At 25.5% G+C, this 17354-nt stretch overlaps 1 protein-coding gene across 1 annotated transcript in view; it reads left to right on the top strand.

Annotated features, from left to right (window-relative positions):
* Positions 1–17354, top strand: part of LOC113385228 — an 86673-nt gene that overhangs the window by 33676 nt on the left and 35643 nt on the right. Inside the window, exon 2 of the mRNA XM_026623060.1 lies at positions 5521–6008. Within this exon, the coding sequence (XP_026478845.1) occupies positions 5523–6008 (486 nt within the window). The 5' untranslated portion in view covers positions 5521–5522. The remainder of the gene's footprint in view (positions 1–5520; positions 6009–17354) is intronic.

Genomic DNA, 17354 nt, shown 5'->3' with positions numbered 1-17354 from the left:
TTTAACTATTTAGCTTCGATATAAATTACCGACTTAAAGCCTTAATAACCATGTACTAACTATTATAATAATTATATTTTAATGATAAATATATTTAAACAGAACAAAACGCAATTTTATAAGTTAATGTTGAATGAATTGAAATGTTTAAAAATACGTAACTGAGTAGCTTCTAAGAATTCAATATATTTTTTCATATTTCTGTAAATATTCGGAATTTTATAAAAATACATATAGTGAGTCAATTTAATTTTGAATGTCTGAAAATTCATAATATATTATTTAAAAATGATTTTTAATAAATTAATTATATTAAATTAAACTATAGTTAAAGATATTAAAACACCATTCGGTTGAGTCTTCAATGATTCTTCATTAATTATTATATTATTTATTATATATATATATATATATATATATATATATATATATATATAAATATATATATTATTTGACTAAACATTTAAATAATACTAAGTCATCAAAAAAATATAAAAATATTTTTATGAATTCTCGCGTGCTCTGATGTTGTAAGTGTTTATTCTCGATGAATTCGAGAGTATTATTTTAAATTATCCAAAATATATGCAGTAGTGTACTTGAATTTCAAAAGATTAAGAGTCCTGTTGCTAAATCTATTTATTTTATCCAATGTTTTTATTATTACTTCTTATACACCGCATTTTTTCATCAATAATTAGTTATTCAAGATTGACTACTGAAATTATTCAAGATCGCTTATGAAATGTCATTGTGATTTGATAATGGTGTCCAGTTTTCAAAGCTAACTGCATTTTTAAATCGGTTCTCTTTGATATCGATAACAATTATTTAAATTACTTTTCACGATTTATAATTTAATTTTGATAGTGTTACCTTCGATTTTTTCCTATATTAACATACATAATAAAGCACTTTGTTCCAAATTTCTAGATGAACATCGGCATTCATTAATCACCGCATTCTAATTTATCTGATTGATAGAAAAGCAAACAATTAATTAGATCTGGCCTCGCAAAAAACGTTTTGAGATAATAAAAAATGTGTTTACAAATGGAGAGTTCAAGATTTATAAATAGATACTAAAGGTTATAATCATATTTAACTTTTTTTATTATAATGGTAATTGAGAATTTACTTACGAATTTAAGAATGGAACTCAATAAAGCAATTCAATTGCAGTTACATCATTATGAATGGAACAATATTTCGAATAATATATGTTTAGTACGTTTTTGTTAATTTTCAAATTTGATGATTATACTGGCTCCTATCTCAAAATCTTAAATTATCATAATCATAAAAATGATCAAAATGCGCTTAAAATAAATTAACAATTTACACTTTCATAATATTTATAGAGTAAGTAATATATGTCAAAAATTACCGTATTATCTGATACAGATAATGTTCCTTTTATGTCTTTCTGAGATTTTACTTCACTAATTTTTAATTCTTGCAATATTATGAACACTTTTGTATTGTGCGAAAATGTCAATCTCAAAAAAACGTTAGTTTAGAGTTTAGAGCTTTAATATTAGAGCTTTCCCTACTTAGTTTTATGTGAATATTTCTCAAGTTGTTCTGTCTTTTTTATTACATATAAATTTTATCTATCTGATACAGATAACGTTCATAATATGTCTTGCTGAGATTTTATTTGGTACAATAAATTTGAAATCTTGGAATTCATATGAATCCAAATATCTAAACTCATAATTAGAGCTTTCCTTTATTAGCTTTGAGTAGAGATTTCTGAAGTTGTTTTGTTCTCAATATTATTGACAAAAAATATGTTCTCAAAAACCACTGGACGGGTTTTAAGAATCTAAAATTCATTACATAGACCTTAGATTGTTTTTTATTAGACACTGATTTTAATTATATGATACAGATAATGCTCATTTTATGTCTTGCTGAGATTTTATTTGTTTCAATGAATTTGAAGTCATTTTTTAATTTTTACCATATTTTGAACACTTTTGTATTATATTGGAAAATGTCAATCTGACATTCAAATATATCTGACATCAGAAAAAGCTATATTATGAATCCAAATATCCAAATTCATAATTAGAGCTCTCCTTGATTAATTTTGTTTAAAGATTCTCAAGTTGTTCAGTTACCAATATTATTGAAAACACACAATTTCTGTTAAGTTCTCAAAAACAGCTGGACGTTTATTATGTTAAGTTCTCAAAAACAGCTGGACAGTTTTTGAAAAATTAGAAATCATCACATAGACATTAATTTGCTTTGCAGCAAGCTCTAAAAAACTTAATAATTTGTAAATGTTCTCTTAAAATGTTTACAACAATTTGATAATGTGATTCATTCAAATTTATTAGAAATTATGTGAACCGTCACAGCATTTTACTAATCAGTAATGGTTGTGTAATTTATCATATGTTGCATTCTTTTCAGTAAATTTTTGAATGGCTTTATTATTTTATTTAATATTTTAACATAGACAAAAAATTACCTATTTGAGTTTATATTTCATACGAATTATATCTTATCACGAAAAAAACTAGTTTTCAATATAATAAATGATACTACGATAACAAATACAGCTAGAAGGCAATTTCATTTCATTTTGCTTTATGTGTCAAATATAAATATAAGTAATTTCATCCCATTTGCTTGGCTCATAAATATATGTAAGTTTTTGTAAGCAGTATAAAATACTTTATTTTATTTAGATAACACATTTTTGAAAATACATTTCAGAACTAATATTCGAGAGCAATAGTGTTGCTAAATCTGAATTCCCAACAAAATCCATTCTTGACTTTTACAACTTCATTTTATAACACTTTCAGCAATAATATCTAATTCCCTTACATGACTATATAAGCGCTAAGATCAAAGTTTAAGAAATGGTCCATGATATAATCTACATTAGATTTCAGATCTCTCAATATTCAAATGTCATATGACGTCGAGGTAATATATATAGTTCTTTCATTGACAGACGTTCAGATAAGATTAGTTGCGCAGAAATGAATAAAAGATGATTAAATAGTGAAATGAGAAAGTCTTTTCAACAGAAGAAACGTGAGCTTTGACTTACGATTTTCTTTGATATATATTCCGTGCACGAACTGATGACATGATTAAAAAACTTTGTAATTACTATGTTACGTATTTTCTGAATTACTTAATATATTCATATGTAGCACATATGAATTATGTATTTAGTTCTTTAAATGATATGTTAGTCTTATATATTATATGTATCTTTTGTATTTGATATGAATTAGGAAAAATTGGTGATTAAACTTGGAGGTTGATGAGATTAATGTTGATGGATTAACTCGTATTGGACCAAATTTTCATTACAAATATATTTGTAATTAAATTCATTTTCCATAAAGTTTGTATACCAGATAACTAAAAGCTTTACAATTTAGAGCATAAAGTAGCGTTAGCATTCCAATTTAGCTTCTCGATTTAAATTTAAAGTATTTAATATTGAATTAATTGCAACAATAAACATTAAATGTATTTTCATGGTTTCTATTTTTTCTATGTTCAATTTCGGTTCTGAAATATTCGGAGATATAGAAAAGCATTGTGATATAAACACTAAGTTGGTTAAATAGACAATTTTATTCTATACAAATTGAATAAATATCCCACTTGAAAAAAACAGACGATTTCAACAATATAAAGTATAGGATAAACTAGTACACGATAAGTTATTTTTTATGACAAAAATTATAGTTTTATGATTTGTTCAGCGAACTTAGATTGTTATAAAGTAAATCGTATTAATATTGATATTCAACTCGTTTCAAACTTAAACATTTAACGAAATATATGAAAATAAATAAAAATAAAGCATATGAAATATAGAAAATTGTATCTGTATAGTGACTTCATTTTTCTTTAATTTATTACAGAAACTCTTAACACCACACTATTATCAAAAGCATCGCATAACGATTCAATGATTAAATTGAAAGTATATTATAAAATCGATTCGATTACCATTTTAAAGCATATCAAAAGAACATTAAAACAAAGCAATTTTTTGCTTAATTAATTTTTAATAGATATTAGTTTCTGTTAGTTGGCATTTGATGAGAAACCTTATTGTAATTATATTTTCTCAGCTGTGATCAGCATTTATATAATTTTAATGAACCCTAATAACACGAGTTAGTCATAATAATTTTAATACTCGACTTAACGAAATTTTATTCTTGAAAATTAAATTATTTGTCATTCTTCTATATCGATTGGTTGACGTTTAATGCATTTTTTTTTTCAAATCACATATATAATGAATACTGTAAAAAGTACTGTTTTTAATGCTAGATAAATTGCCAAATTCGAAAACTTAAAAAGTTGATTAAAAGCAACGTATTTAAATATCATATTTTTCTTAAATTATAATTATGTCCTTGTATAAGTGATTAAAAATTATTGAATACTTTAAACTACTTTTATATTTTATAAAAAATAACGCTCCTTATAGTGACAATTTTTTTATTAAATAGTTTGAAAGTATTTTTGTCAAATAATTCAAGACACTAAGGATTTTGAAGATTTATATTCTCAAAAAAAATCTAATGGATCTGAATATTTTTTTCTTCAAAATATGTATTTCAAACATAATAAACAAAAAACCAACTCTCACTACTTCATAAATCTTGCTTTGGCAATTATTTCTGTTTCATTTATTATAGACTCATTGTTCCTTAAAATGCAATCATTACAAATAAGATAAATACCTTCCGTTTGAAATACATATCTTATGCATACATTTTTTTATACGCCCGATGGATACAACTATGGCCAAAAAAATTCATCATCAGAGTTAGAATAACTATAACTAATTTAATTTTCTTGTAAAATTGTTTTTTAAACTACTTTACTTTTTTATTTACTATTTTTTCGTTGGTTACATCTCGCCAGTGTGAGGCAAATAACTTATTCTGGATGTTATACAAAAAACTGTTAAATTTAACTTAAACATAATAATACATATATCTTATAAAGCAATTAAGTAATGTAAACTTAAAAATTATACGCAACTAAACTAACGTGCTGAAAACCAGAAAGACTAACAACGAAAAAATACTTTTGTTAAAAATTTGACAACTTGGCTGTTTATTGATATCGTCGTCGCCCGATTTAAGGCTATATCTAATTACACACTATTTTTCCTCTATTTTAAAATAGTGTTGTTAAAAAAATTCACTCCTTACTGGTTTTTGAACTAATGGTGGTGGGTTTGTAATAGCCTTACTCTACATATATAATTTTTAAAATTATTAAATATTTTCGATATAAATACAAATAATTAATATATGAATGAGTTATTATGTTTGTTGAATCAATTTTGATGAGCAATAACCATGATTTTTATAGCACATCATAAATATTCTGCTGTTGAATCTAATATTAAGCCTTAGGTATTCCGTTTGCCCTTTCGCTAACAAACGATTAATGGTTAACTTACTAATCTTTTTATCTCAATCGTATTGTATAATTTACATAACTTCTTTCCAGAGATGGCTCCGCTAACGACGGCGGCTTTAGCGCTGTGCATCTTTGCAGCCTGCGCTGCCCACAGTCTTCCCGCACAAAACGAAAACGAAGAATTCCTCAAAACCGCGGAAACAGTAAACGTAGGCTACTCAGCGGCCAACTCACTCGCATATTCCCAAAATCAACAAAGCAACTTCAAACCAAACAGCTTAGAAACTGCAAATGCCCCTTTCTGGTGGATGGGTGAAAATTCACCTTTCAGAAGAGCCAGTGCCAGCAATGGTAATGCGCCAACGTTCGTAACGAAGCAAAAACCTCAGTTGGATCTGTCAAATAATCCGTTCTTGAATGGAAAATCGAAATATGAAGGTGGTGCTAAACCTGTTCAAGTAGTTAGCAGCCAGAATACTGGATTTAACCAACAATGCGAAGTTTGCGTCAGTAAACATTTGTGCCAGAATGGATTTGTTCGGGCTAATGTACAAGGATTGACTAACCCTAGAAATCAGGTGAGTGTCTTTTCTTATTTAATATTTTTAACTTCCCGTAGGGCAAGTTATAGTAACAGCAAAAAAATCGAAAATGAAAATTTTTATATATCTTAACGTTTCAAAACCCTCTGAACATTTTGGCATACCTCAGAAAGAATGGATGTATGTGTGAGTGTGCGTGTATGTGTGTGTATGTGTGTGTACGTGTGTGTGTGTGTGCGGATAAAAATTTTCGTCGACGATTTTGGGAACACGGATGAAGCGATTCGAATAATTCAAAAAACATTTGATTTGTATTGATAAGGAAACGTGCTGATTAGTTTTTGGCGAAAGCAAGTCTAGCCGTTCCGAAAATATGGCCAAAAACGGTAACTCAGTTTTTACGAGAACAGAGCGTCCGATTTGAATGATTCAAAAAAACATTTTACTTGTATTAACAAGATGAAGAGCTGATCAATTTTTTATGAAGGCAGGTCTAGCGGTTTCGGAGATCTAGTAAAAATAAGTAAAAAAAAAATGCCATTTGGCGGTCAAAAATGATCATTAGAAATATGCACATCAAATTATCAGGTATTTTATAGAGATTTTAACAATAAGTATAAATTTTGTTCACATTCCTATGGGTTTTGTACCAATATTTATCCGTTGCGATGCGGCGCTTACGCGCTTCGATATGCTGTCTCTATGCAATTAAAGCAGTACGATTGCTTTGAAAAAAGTTCAGAATTTCCAAAAAATTTCAAGATAAATTTTCTTTCAAAAAGACTTTTTTTTAACAAAAAAAAGTAATTTTTTGTCCAAAATTTATAGTTTCTCAAAAATCTAATTTTTTCAGAGTGATTTTTTTTTAAAAATGTTACTTTTTAAAAAGAGTAATTTTTTGTACGGGAAAACTTCCTATCAACACAAAATTTCAATATCATTTTTATTATTATATGTAGATACTGCATAAAGACATCATATAAGTAAACATTTACAATTACTATTCTGATTCTGAATACACAAATATATTCTGAATATCTATTATATTTTACATCAGTAAAATCTTTAATGATTGTAAAGTGCATTTTAAGAGACTTTTATGTTATAAATGAACATTTCATGATACAAACTAATTTTGTTATACCGTCTTTACATAAATATTCCAATTTGATAAAAGTGCTTTTACTTTATTTGAGCTTCTGTAGACAAATAATTTGTTATTTCATTTCCTGACGATGCACCTTTCTTTTATCAATATCTTTCTTCTATTATTAATATCATATTCCATTATGGATTTTTTAGTATTACTTGAAATGCTCCAAAAAATCAGCACATTTTTGGTAGTACTTGAAATGTCAGATCGAATGCCAATTGAACATTGGGGTATGATGATATGTTTGACGAAAAAAACATTTTCGTCATGAAAAGAATTGCTTTTATTATACTGGAGAAATGTGCTACTGCATGCGTACTGAACAAATAATTTGTTAATTTATCACTTATCCGAGTAAATTATTGTCAAACGTTATACGAGAAAGCTCACTTGAATAAACATTACACTTTTCAATATACGAAACAAACAATACAGTAATAAATATTCTAATAATACAAGGCACTAATAAAAGTATATTAAAATCAATAATAACATTGCAATAAATCGTGGAAAATAATAGATCTGTTCTCTGAATAAGTATGTAATAAATATTGTATGAGATACCCCGCGATATGATTTGCGTCATGAAAAACTATTTGAAGTGTCATAAATCTGGAGGCTTGTGCACACTTATATGGATACACATATATATAAAAATATATTTACTTACATTTATAAATTATATGTTTTTGTAATAATATTTTTTACAAATCCTTTCTCAAATTTTATTCAAAATTTAAAAGAGCTTTTCTGTTATGTCTAACTAAAGTCCACAAAACATATCAAAATCACAAACAAACAAACTGTAAAATCAAATGTAAAAATCAGAAATGTTCAGTTTAAAATATTTTAACATAAATCTATAATAATGATAATAATTTAGCGAATTTTATTTAGTTTTTTTGGTTTTAAATAACATTAATAAGTTTGAAAACATGGGTAAATAGTTGAAAAATAAATACATTTTTAAAACTTCAGTTATGATATTTACTTTTTTAAATCACGATATATAAACAATTGTAAATTTTTCATTTAACCACAAGTTGGTTACATGTTCATAGTTTGTATACTATATTATAATATCTACATAACTATATATTTTTTGAAAATGCTTTTCACTTTTGAGTAGTATAAGCATAATTGATTTTTATAATCTATAATATTCCATTTAATAGCATTTCATCTTGAAGATTCTAGTAACCAGATAAAATTTTTCGGTTATTTTGGATAAAAGTGCGTTATTTATTAGATTAGCTTTAGTTATTTTGTTCATTACTCTCATGATATTTAATAGACAAGACTTTTTAATCTTACTTGATCATCTATATTTGCATAAGAGCACATTTAGTGTTGCTGCTGTTCTCATTAATGTTGTTGAAAAAGAAAAACAAATAAGTTAATAGTAGGCCTAAAATGAATCGTTAGGAGTTTTGTTTCTTTGTTTCCAAGTTGATCCAATAATTTTCTAATTAAGGCATTAGATGTTCAGTCAACCTGGTTCAAACACATCTACATAGTTCTTCGAACGGCTTACAATTAGTATTTAGAAGTTCAATATGCGTGCGAACTTCAGGTTCTGCCGCCCATTAAGATATATATCTTATATCATTATATATATATATATATATATATATATATATACTCGTATATGTGTGTATATATATATATATATATATATATATATATATATATATATATATATATCCACCATGGCGTGTATAAAATTGCATAACTTAGTAGATACGTCTTCATACAATTGTCATAAATTTAGTATAGAACATCGTTCAGTGCGAAACTATTATGAACATGACCTTATAAATACAACGCCTACGATTGAAATATTTCATTTCAGAATAGATCCGGTTTGGGAAGTTTTAAATACATATAAATATTAGATAATAAGCTATGTTTCGTATTACGCTGCTCGAGGCTTTTGCACGAGCTTTTCTCGTTACTCATCAGAACAACTAGAAATACCTACAAAATGGGATGTATAGTGCACATACATCCTATGAACTATTAAAATTACAAATTAACACTGTAGACTAAAATACAAACACTCATATTTTTTGCCTAGATTGTTGTTGATCAAACGTTACTAGAACAAAAGTGGCTATAATACCATAGATGACCCAAAAAGTACTTAATTTAATTTAAATTTAACTTAAATAAATAAATAATAATAGACGATAAATGTTAAATTTGATGTATGAGTTGGAATTGAATTTTATTTTACCACAAACTTTGTCCAAAAAGTTATTCAAAGTAATAATTAAATAAACTACATAATATTTATAAGAAATGTCATATTTATTTATAGGGAGTATTGTTTTTTTCAGTCAACCTCAATATAATCTCAAAGTCTGTTGGCAATTAACCACATAGTAAGCTAATGTGTATTATTTTTTTGGATTACAACAATACTTATGGATACATTGTTATTGAAGTATTAATGTCGTTGGTAGCTCAATAAACTATTAATATTAACTATGTTTATTATATGAGTCTGTGGCATTGCGGTACTGCTAATTTTAAACGAAATTTTAAATAAAATGCTGAAACAAATAATTAAAAACCGAAAAAACCGATTTAAATACCGAAACTTTATATTGATAGTAATATCATAAGAAATTGGTAAACTTTTGAAATTATTTTGTTTATATTGAAGTTGGTTCTAGTAATAATATATAATTTTGTAAAAATAAGATAGTGAGCAATTAAATTTTATTTTGAAATCTGCTTTAGAAACCTGGAATTGTTTTCTATATTGTGATTATTTTTATCAAACGTAAATAGTTTCCTAATTGTTTTAATATGTGGCTTTTTAAATGCATAATTTTACTTAATTTTCAAGTTCAAAACAATTTAAATACAATGTACTGGAAAAATTAACAATACCCACCAACTAGTTTATATAAAAAGAATTTTAAATTAAATACTTTCTAAATCTAAATTTAAAATATTTATTGGAATCGTTTTGTGTATTTACTGAATTAATTAAATTATTACTAATTATAGTTTCGGAGTAATGTTTGTTTAATTTTTTTATAATTATTTTATTTTTTGCTATTGCATTTTATGCGAGTTTGAATATATTTTATCCAAATGATATTGACTAATTGCTTACACAATTTATATTAAACATATAGTTGAAGAAAAGAAACAATTTAAAAAATACTCTATCATTAAGGTGTGAAATAACAAAACTATATGATAAATATTACACATTCGACTACTTCAATTTAAATACATCAGCATGTATTTTTAAATATACACCTAATGCATTATCACTATTCTCATATTAAGACATATGTTTACGGATATGATGATACCGGTCCTCTTAGAAACAAAAAGCTCCGAACAAAATAACGATACATAAAAAACTAACAAACACAAATTATGGTTATCGTGACATAATATTTTATTTGGAGTCGATAAAAATCTATGAAGTTGAAGGACGCGATAATATATAATAAGAAGAATGTTAATTTTATACTGATTGTGTGTTAGATATAATAAATACGTTGTTACAGGTATAACAGCATTGCGAGAACTTTTTTTTTACAAAAATTCCCATAACACATCGTAAAAAACTAGAAGAATTATTTGATTGTGCTATTTGCATTCTAATTTATTACGAGATTAAACAGATGCTGTGCAAAAACTCAAAGTTTGTTTTGTGAATATATTAAAGATTTAATTAACTGTGATCTTTAAATAGACAATTAAAGCCATTAACAGTAGCGAAAGTAATTTTAATAAAAAACATTCCGATTGATTCTCTATTGATCTTCGAACTGTGAGCGATTGTAAAGTTGCAAAATACTACGGTGGATTACCTTGCAAAAGTTTATTTAAACTATAACGTTTTTTTATCTAGGTAATATAAAGTGCAATAGATTTATTTATATGGTGTGAACCTTAATCATGACACGGTCATAAGTGGGTTATACCCACACAAATCGTAAAACTCAGCCTTAAACTCTTCAATAATACAATGGATTAAATACATCCACATCGATTATACATATATATATATATATATATATATATATATATATATATATATATATAAGTAATATAATCATCAACAAAAATAGATATTGCAAAAACATTATTCCCATTTTAAATGTATGAATGATTTTCATATTTGTTTAAACTTAACAGTATTGACAACAACAAAAATGTGTTGAACGCAATGATAGTACAATATCTCGTGTTCATGATTTAAATATCATCGAATTTTTTCCTTATTCAATTACAATTTTTCACTAAATAACATATGATAATAGGTAAATTGAAACTGTTATTAAATTCAAGTATTATAGGTATTGTTTTGGTAATTTATTTGTATCATTTTTTCATTTGTATGCAATGTTTTTAAATTAATGATATATCAATAGATATAAGTTTGTTTAAAAGACCTATATTTTTTATGAATTAGATGTATTAGATATACAATTCACAATTTTCAAAAATAACAAAACAACCAATATATAAAATACAAATGAAGGAATGCTAAAATAGTTTTGTGTCTTGATTTTCTGAAACTTGATATTAAGTCTTCGTTTATTAGAGCATCTTCAAAAGTTGAGGTCCTGTATATCCATTGATTCGCAGAAATTTTTAAAAAGTTTAAAAGCTTTTCTGAAAAAAAAGAGCAGTATCAGAGACGAAGAAAAATATTTTACAGCTAAGAAAATTTTAACTCAGTTTAGCCAAAAACTTTTGTATTTGTAAGATAATTAGTAACAATACATATTTATAATATGGGGTTGATATGGAATTAATATAACTTTCAAGCATAGTAATACAAATTATATTTTGCGATTTGGCCTTTTATTTGACATGGGGAATGCAATACCGATAAAAAATTTCGATACCGGTATTTTGGTTTTTGCGCTTTTAAAACCGGTAATATTTAATAATTATTTAATTATATATTATTTTTGACACTTGTTAATAAAATAGAACGAACTAAAGGAGATATTTGCGATTTTGAAATTTTCAGTTGAAGTGATTCCGAAAAACTTACATTCAAGTGCAAAATGTATCAGCTAGAGCTTACGTTTTAATACTGAAAATATCGCTCTTTTTTAGTTAAATATCGGTATTAATATAATTATATAAAAGAAAAGCTATAAATATCTCGAACTTCCATCGATTTTTTTTATTATATTCATTTCATTAATTGAAATATGAAAATAGTACTCCTTAATTATCATTATTTATTTATGAAAGTTACGTCTACCAATATGCATTATTTCTATGAAATATTCATTAAATTAGTGTATGCCGTAACAATTAATTTACAATAAATATAAATATAATCTGGTAATTTTTAGAGTTTTAAATGTTCTATTAATTATTATTACAATTACTAATAATGTTCTATTGTCAAACTGGCTTTATTTTATATGTCTCTGATCAGTAGTATTATCTCTTTCAGTATATCCCTATATATATTTTGTAATAAAGTAACATTAACAAATATTGTGATTAAGATATTCAATGACATAATTTTTATAGCTTTATAAAACCGTATTACTAATTTATTAAAATGAAATTTTAATAAATTTTGAGATTTGTTATCTCAGCAAATGCAAGCAATAATTCAAACAATTTGACAACAACGCTTTGATACATTAATTTGACTTGTATTGAAATTAGAACATCTTAATAATAACTTTTATTATTAATTTAGTTATAAGTGGAACATCTTATGCCCAAATAAAAATATGCATTTAGTTTAACTCCTATAGGTATTATAATTTTTTTTTGCATTATTATTAGACCAAATGATATTTTGTATTCATGATTGCTTCACGTTTAGTAATCGAAAAACTTATAACTGATTTTGCAATTTATCAATCTTCTCAAGTGCAATTATATTCGTTATTTCCTACATTAATATCATTGTGATTTATGTCACCGAATAGAACACGTGTGACGCAAGTGCCAAAGAATTCTCAGTTCTCAGTTCTCGTAACTTACAAAAAATTTGAATATTTTTTGCCGCACGTCGAATATTGAATACGCGTGCGTTTTGGTTAACGCCAGTTCTTCTCGGAGTCCTTGCCGCGGGCTACTGACGATCGTCTTCTTCTAATCATTGATAAAAACTTGAATAACCATTATTATTGCCCATCCGCGGATTTATGGTTGTTTCTTTTAGAACAAAACTGGCATAGGTAAATGTTATAGAACTCGTAAAGGATGAACTTTATGATTTGAGTGAATAATATTAAAATTTAAAATAAAATGAACATTAAAATTATTGCTGTTTATCCTTCGCGAATATCAGTGGTCGTAAATTGTTACTTTAATCATATTTACATATTTTCACTTGTTTATTAAAAAACTTAATGATAATTTACTAATCGGACAAACATTTTCAAGCATTTTAATATGCAATGTTCAGATATATTACTCTTAATTCGAATGTATCATTTTACTATTTTATTTTAAAGTAACTCTAGAAATGTATCAATCCGCAAAAGAAATCTTTAATATATTACTCTATATATTTTTTATAATATGGAACAACTCTAAATTATGTGCACAAAAAGAGAACAAACTTATCTTAAACTTAATACACTTTACATTTAATTCCAGAAAACAACGGTATTGTTTTAAGTTTTAAAGCATATATTTTGTATCAGAAAACACCTATAAAATATTTTTTAAATATGAATAAAAGTCCGTTGCTAATGAGTAATTTTTTAAATCTTGGGTATAGGATTTTATTCATAAAAAATCTGTTCACACACACACACACACACATATTTTTTCTAAATTTGGTCTCATTCGATTCAGAATGGCTTGAAACGTCGAGAAAATATAAGTGAATTAGCGAGTCGGAATTTTTGATGAAAACATAAACTTCTCCTTCGGGAAGTCAACTAGAGTTAATTTCTTACTACACTAGTTCAACATTTTTTAGCAAAATATAGAGAATGATTTCTAGAACATACTGTGTTTTATATTTTACATAATTACAAATTTTTTTATTCGATTTTATATCATTTCAACATAACCTAATGGTATAATTATTATATGTTATCAATAACCAGACCATTATTACATTAAATGACATTTATGCATTATGATAATTAATAAGCAATAGTGAATGCTTACTATTTATATTTTTAATAATAGGAAGAGATAATTAATAGGAATAGTGATTGCTTACTATTTATATTTTTCATATAGCTGATAATATATTGCATAATATAAGTTAATTAGTCATTAGCAAATTTTTCATTGAATTACAGGAAATAATTACTATTAAGATTGTGAACAAATACAATACCGATTTATTTTTCTTCTGTCTATAGAAAAATGTGCTATCTATGTAAAAAATAAATTAAATATAAAGTATAATATGAATCATCAGCTAAATTTAGTGCTCTGCAATTATATTAGAGCAATGCCTAATTGGGATGAAAATATCAGTAATATTAAAAAAAAATTAAAGCAACTTATAGGTATTATATTTACGTAAAATCACGTTGCGAATAAAATGATCGAGAAAGCTTAACAACATTGCTCAAACTATTTCTATAATTAATAATGTTTTGAAATTCACGTTATCGATAATTAGACATATACATATTTCATATATTTCCATGTTGTATTTTATGCACATTAATATGCCTACTCTATGCATAATGACCATAACTATGAGAATTATGACAATGAATAGACAAGAAGTAATAAGATGATTATTATGCACATGTGAATGATTAAGTAAATAAACAATTTACTATAAACTCACGACTAAGAAAATTTATCGAAGTTATATGACTGTGATTACATATGATTAATTATTAGCATATAAATCACAATAATTTTTTTTAAATGAGTATAGAAGATTTATGAAATTTGCACTCAATAATAAAATTATATATATATATATATATATATATATTAAAAATTATTATAATAAATACACTTACAGCATTTCATAAGAAATGAAAAATTGATATTATTTCACGTTTGATATTACAACGAACAAAAGATAGCTTATGATTTATTAATATGTGACATTAATCGATTAAATTTTTGCTATAGTTATTAATAAATAAAAGGTAATTCAGTATCAAGTAAAAAACTAGTAGTGTATGGCATCGGGCCTTGAGGCAAATTGCTAGATCTTCCCGTACCTTACTGAAATATTCGAAGAATATTAAATGTTTTCAAATAGATTGTTATAAATACTGTAACTTTCATTATTCTCATTTTATAGACAGATAATAAAAGCCTATAAACTGGACGACGACTTTTAATATGTATTGCTATTAAAGTAAATAAACGAAACCTAATCAATCGGATTTAAAATAAAGGGCATCGTCGAATTTTTATAAGAATTATATAAACTGATAAAATTATTTATTTTAACATATTATTAAATATTAAATTAATATTAACATATTTTTAAACCTGTGACGCACCTTTGTATTCTTTTTACCGGCGGGTCCGAAAAATTTCGCGCTCACGTAACATCATCAACGGATTAATGATGCGTTCCTTAGCACAGTGACATATAAAACTCATCTGTCTTAAACGAGGTGCTGGTCGAAAATTTTGAAAATAAATTCATAAATTTCATTAACTATATTTGAAACTAAAGTTTATATATTTCACTAAAAATATTGCAATTAAATATTATAGTTTGTAGACGCTCGGCGCATTATTTATTAAAAGTAATTAATAACTCTAAACACGAACAATCTATTACTTCGAAGGACCAGATATAATTTATAATTAAAATAGCTATATCAGACCTGATATAAAATAAGTTAATTGAAAATGTGAGCAAGTTTGGTATATAATAGTATTTATTTTGTTACATGATGTAAATGGTCCAAGTGATGGGCACAGAATGAATTTTTTTTTATAACTAGCTGTAAGTGTCTATACTAGGTAGAAGAATAATTTTATTGATGTCAGGTAAAAGATGATAGATGTATGAAATACGAACATAGTTAAATATAGAAAAATGCCAATTTTAAAAATTTAGAAATATATCTTTTAAATACAAATATTATGAACTGTTATTAAATTTTTCAATCTGTCATTTGTCTTTCTTAATATACTGGAGGAGAGAGAATTAAACTTAATATATACTAATTATTAGAAAGCTTTATAGATTTTAAAAAATTATTTTAAATTTATGTTAGTTGTGAATAGATGGCGCTCTTCTATTGTTTCAATGTTGGTATATAATTTATATATTTTATACTATAAATGATAGTTTCGATCTTTATATTATTATTTTGTATAGATAATAAAACAGATAATAAATGAATAAGATTAGTGTGTGTTAATAGAGACTGCTAGTCCTAACATTTAATTTATTTTAATTTGTCAATTTAAATAATTTAATTTTTAGATTTGTATACATTTTTAATAACTAGTAATGTTATAATTACTATTAGTCACTTTAATATAATAGTCATTTTAAACGAACCATTCTGTCTCGCTCTTTTACCTTATGCAAATAAAAAAAAGAACTTATTGTGAATGAATTATGTTAGTAAACTTTGAGTTAGTTGTTTACTCATTCTTTTTAATAATCAAAGTAACAAAAGTATGGTATCGTTTTGTGATCCTGATAAATGCGCAAACTTTTAGTAGAGCTTTGCAAGATTTCAGTAATTTTTTTAAAGCATTCAAATCATTCATGTTATTCAAAGTTGATCAATTTTGAAAATGTTAAATTCATATTTTAACTAATTCTATGAAACTTGAAACATTTGAGTCATTGTTAATGTTTGTGGCCCTAGAAATGTTTTTTACCTCATTCTTGTACTTCTACTGCGAATATTATCTCGATTTCATAAAGCTTATTCCAGCTCTCGGATTTACCGCACATTCGGGTCGATCTCGCGGCATTTTTATTATATAACCCATCGCCTCCATATAAACTCTACTTGATTGGAAGTTATTTACTGGCGTTATATAAAAATCATATTCGGCGATTGAATTATTCATACTTACGTAGGTTATGGTTTTGAGAATTATTTGATAGCGGTGCGATGAGCGGCAATTTACGATAAGTTTTCCGTGTTACACAATGTCAAATTATTTATTTCGTCTTTTTAATTGCACAATATTGATTCTTTGTATTCGAAGATAGATTATGCTAATTTTAAGGTTGTGGTGAAATTTATTAGGTTGTTTATTTCGATATGAATTTACAATGTTGTAAATAATTGATGGAATTA

The sequence above is a fragment of the Ctenocephalides felis genome, unplaced genomic scaffold (genome assembly GCF_003426905.1).
Source record: "Ctenocephalides felis isolate EL2017-DRISC unplaced genomic scaffold, ASM342690v1 CF-g0.4_SCAFFOLD_03571, whole genome shotgun sequence".
Classification (NCBI taxonomy): Eukaryota; Metazoa; Arthropoda; class Insecta; order Siphonaptera; family Pulicidae; genus Ctenocephalides; species Ctenocephalides felis.
This window is presented reverse-complemented; position numbering and strand designations above follow the sequence as displayed.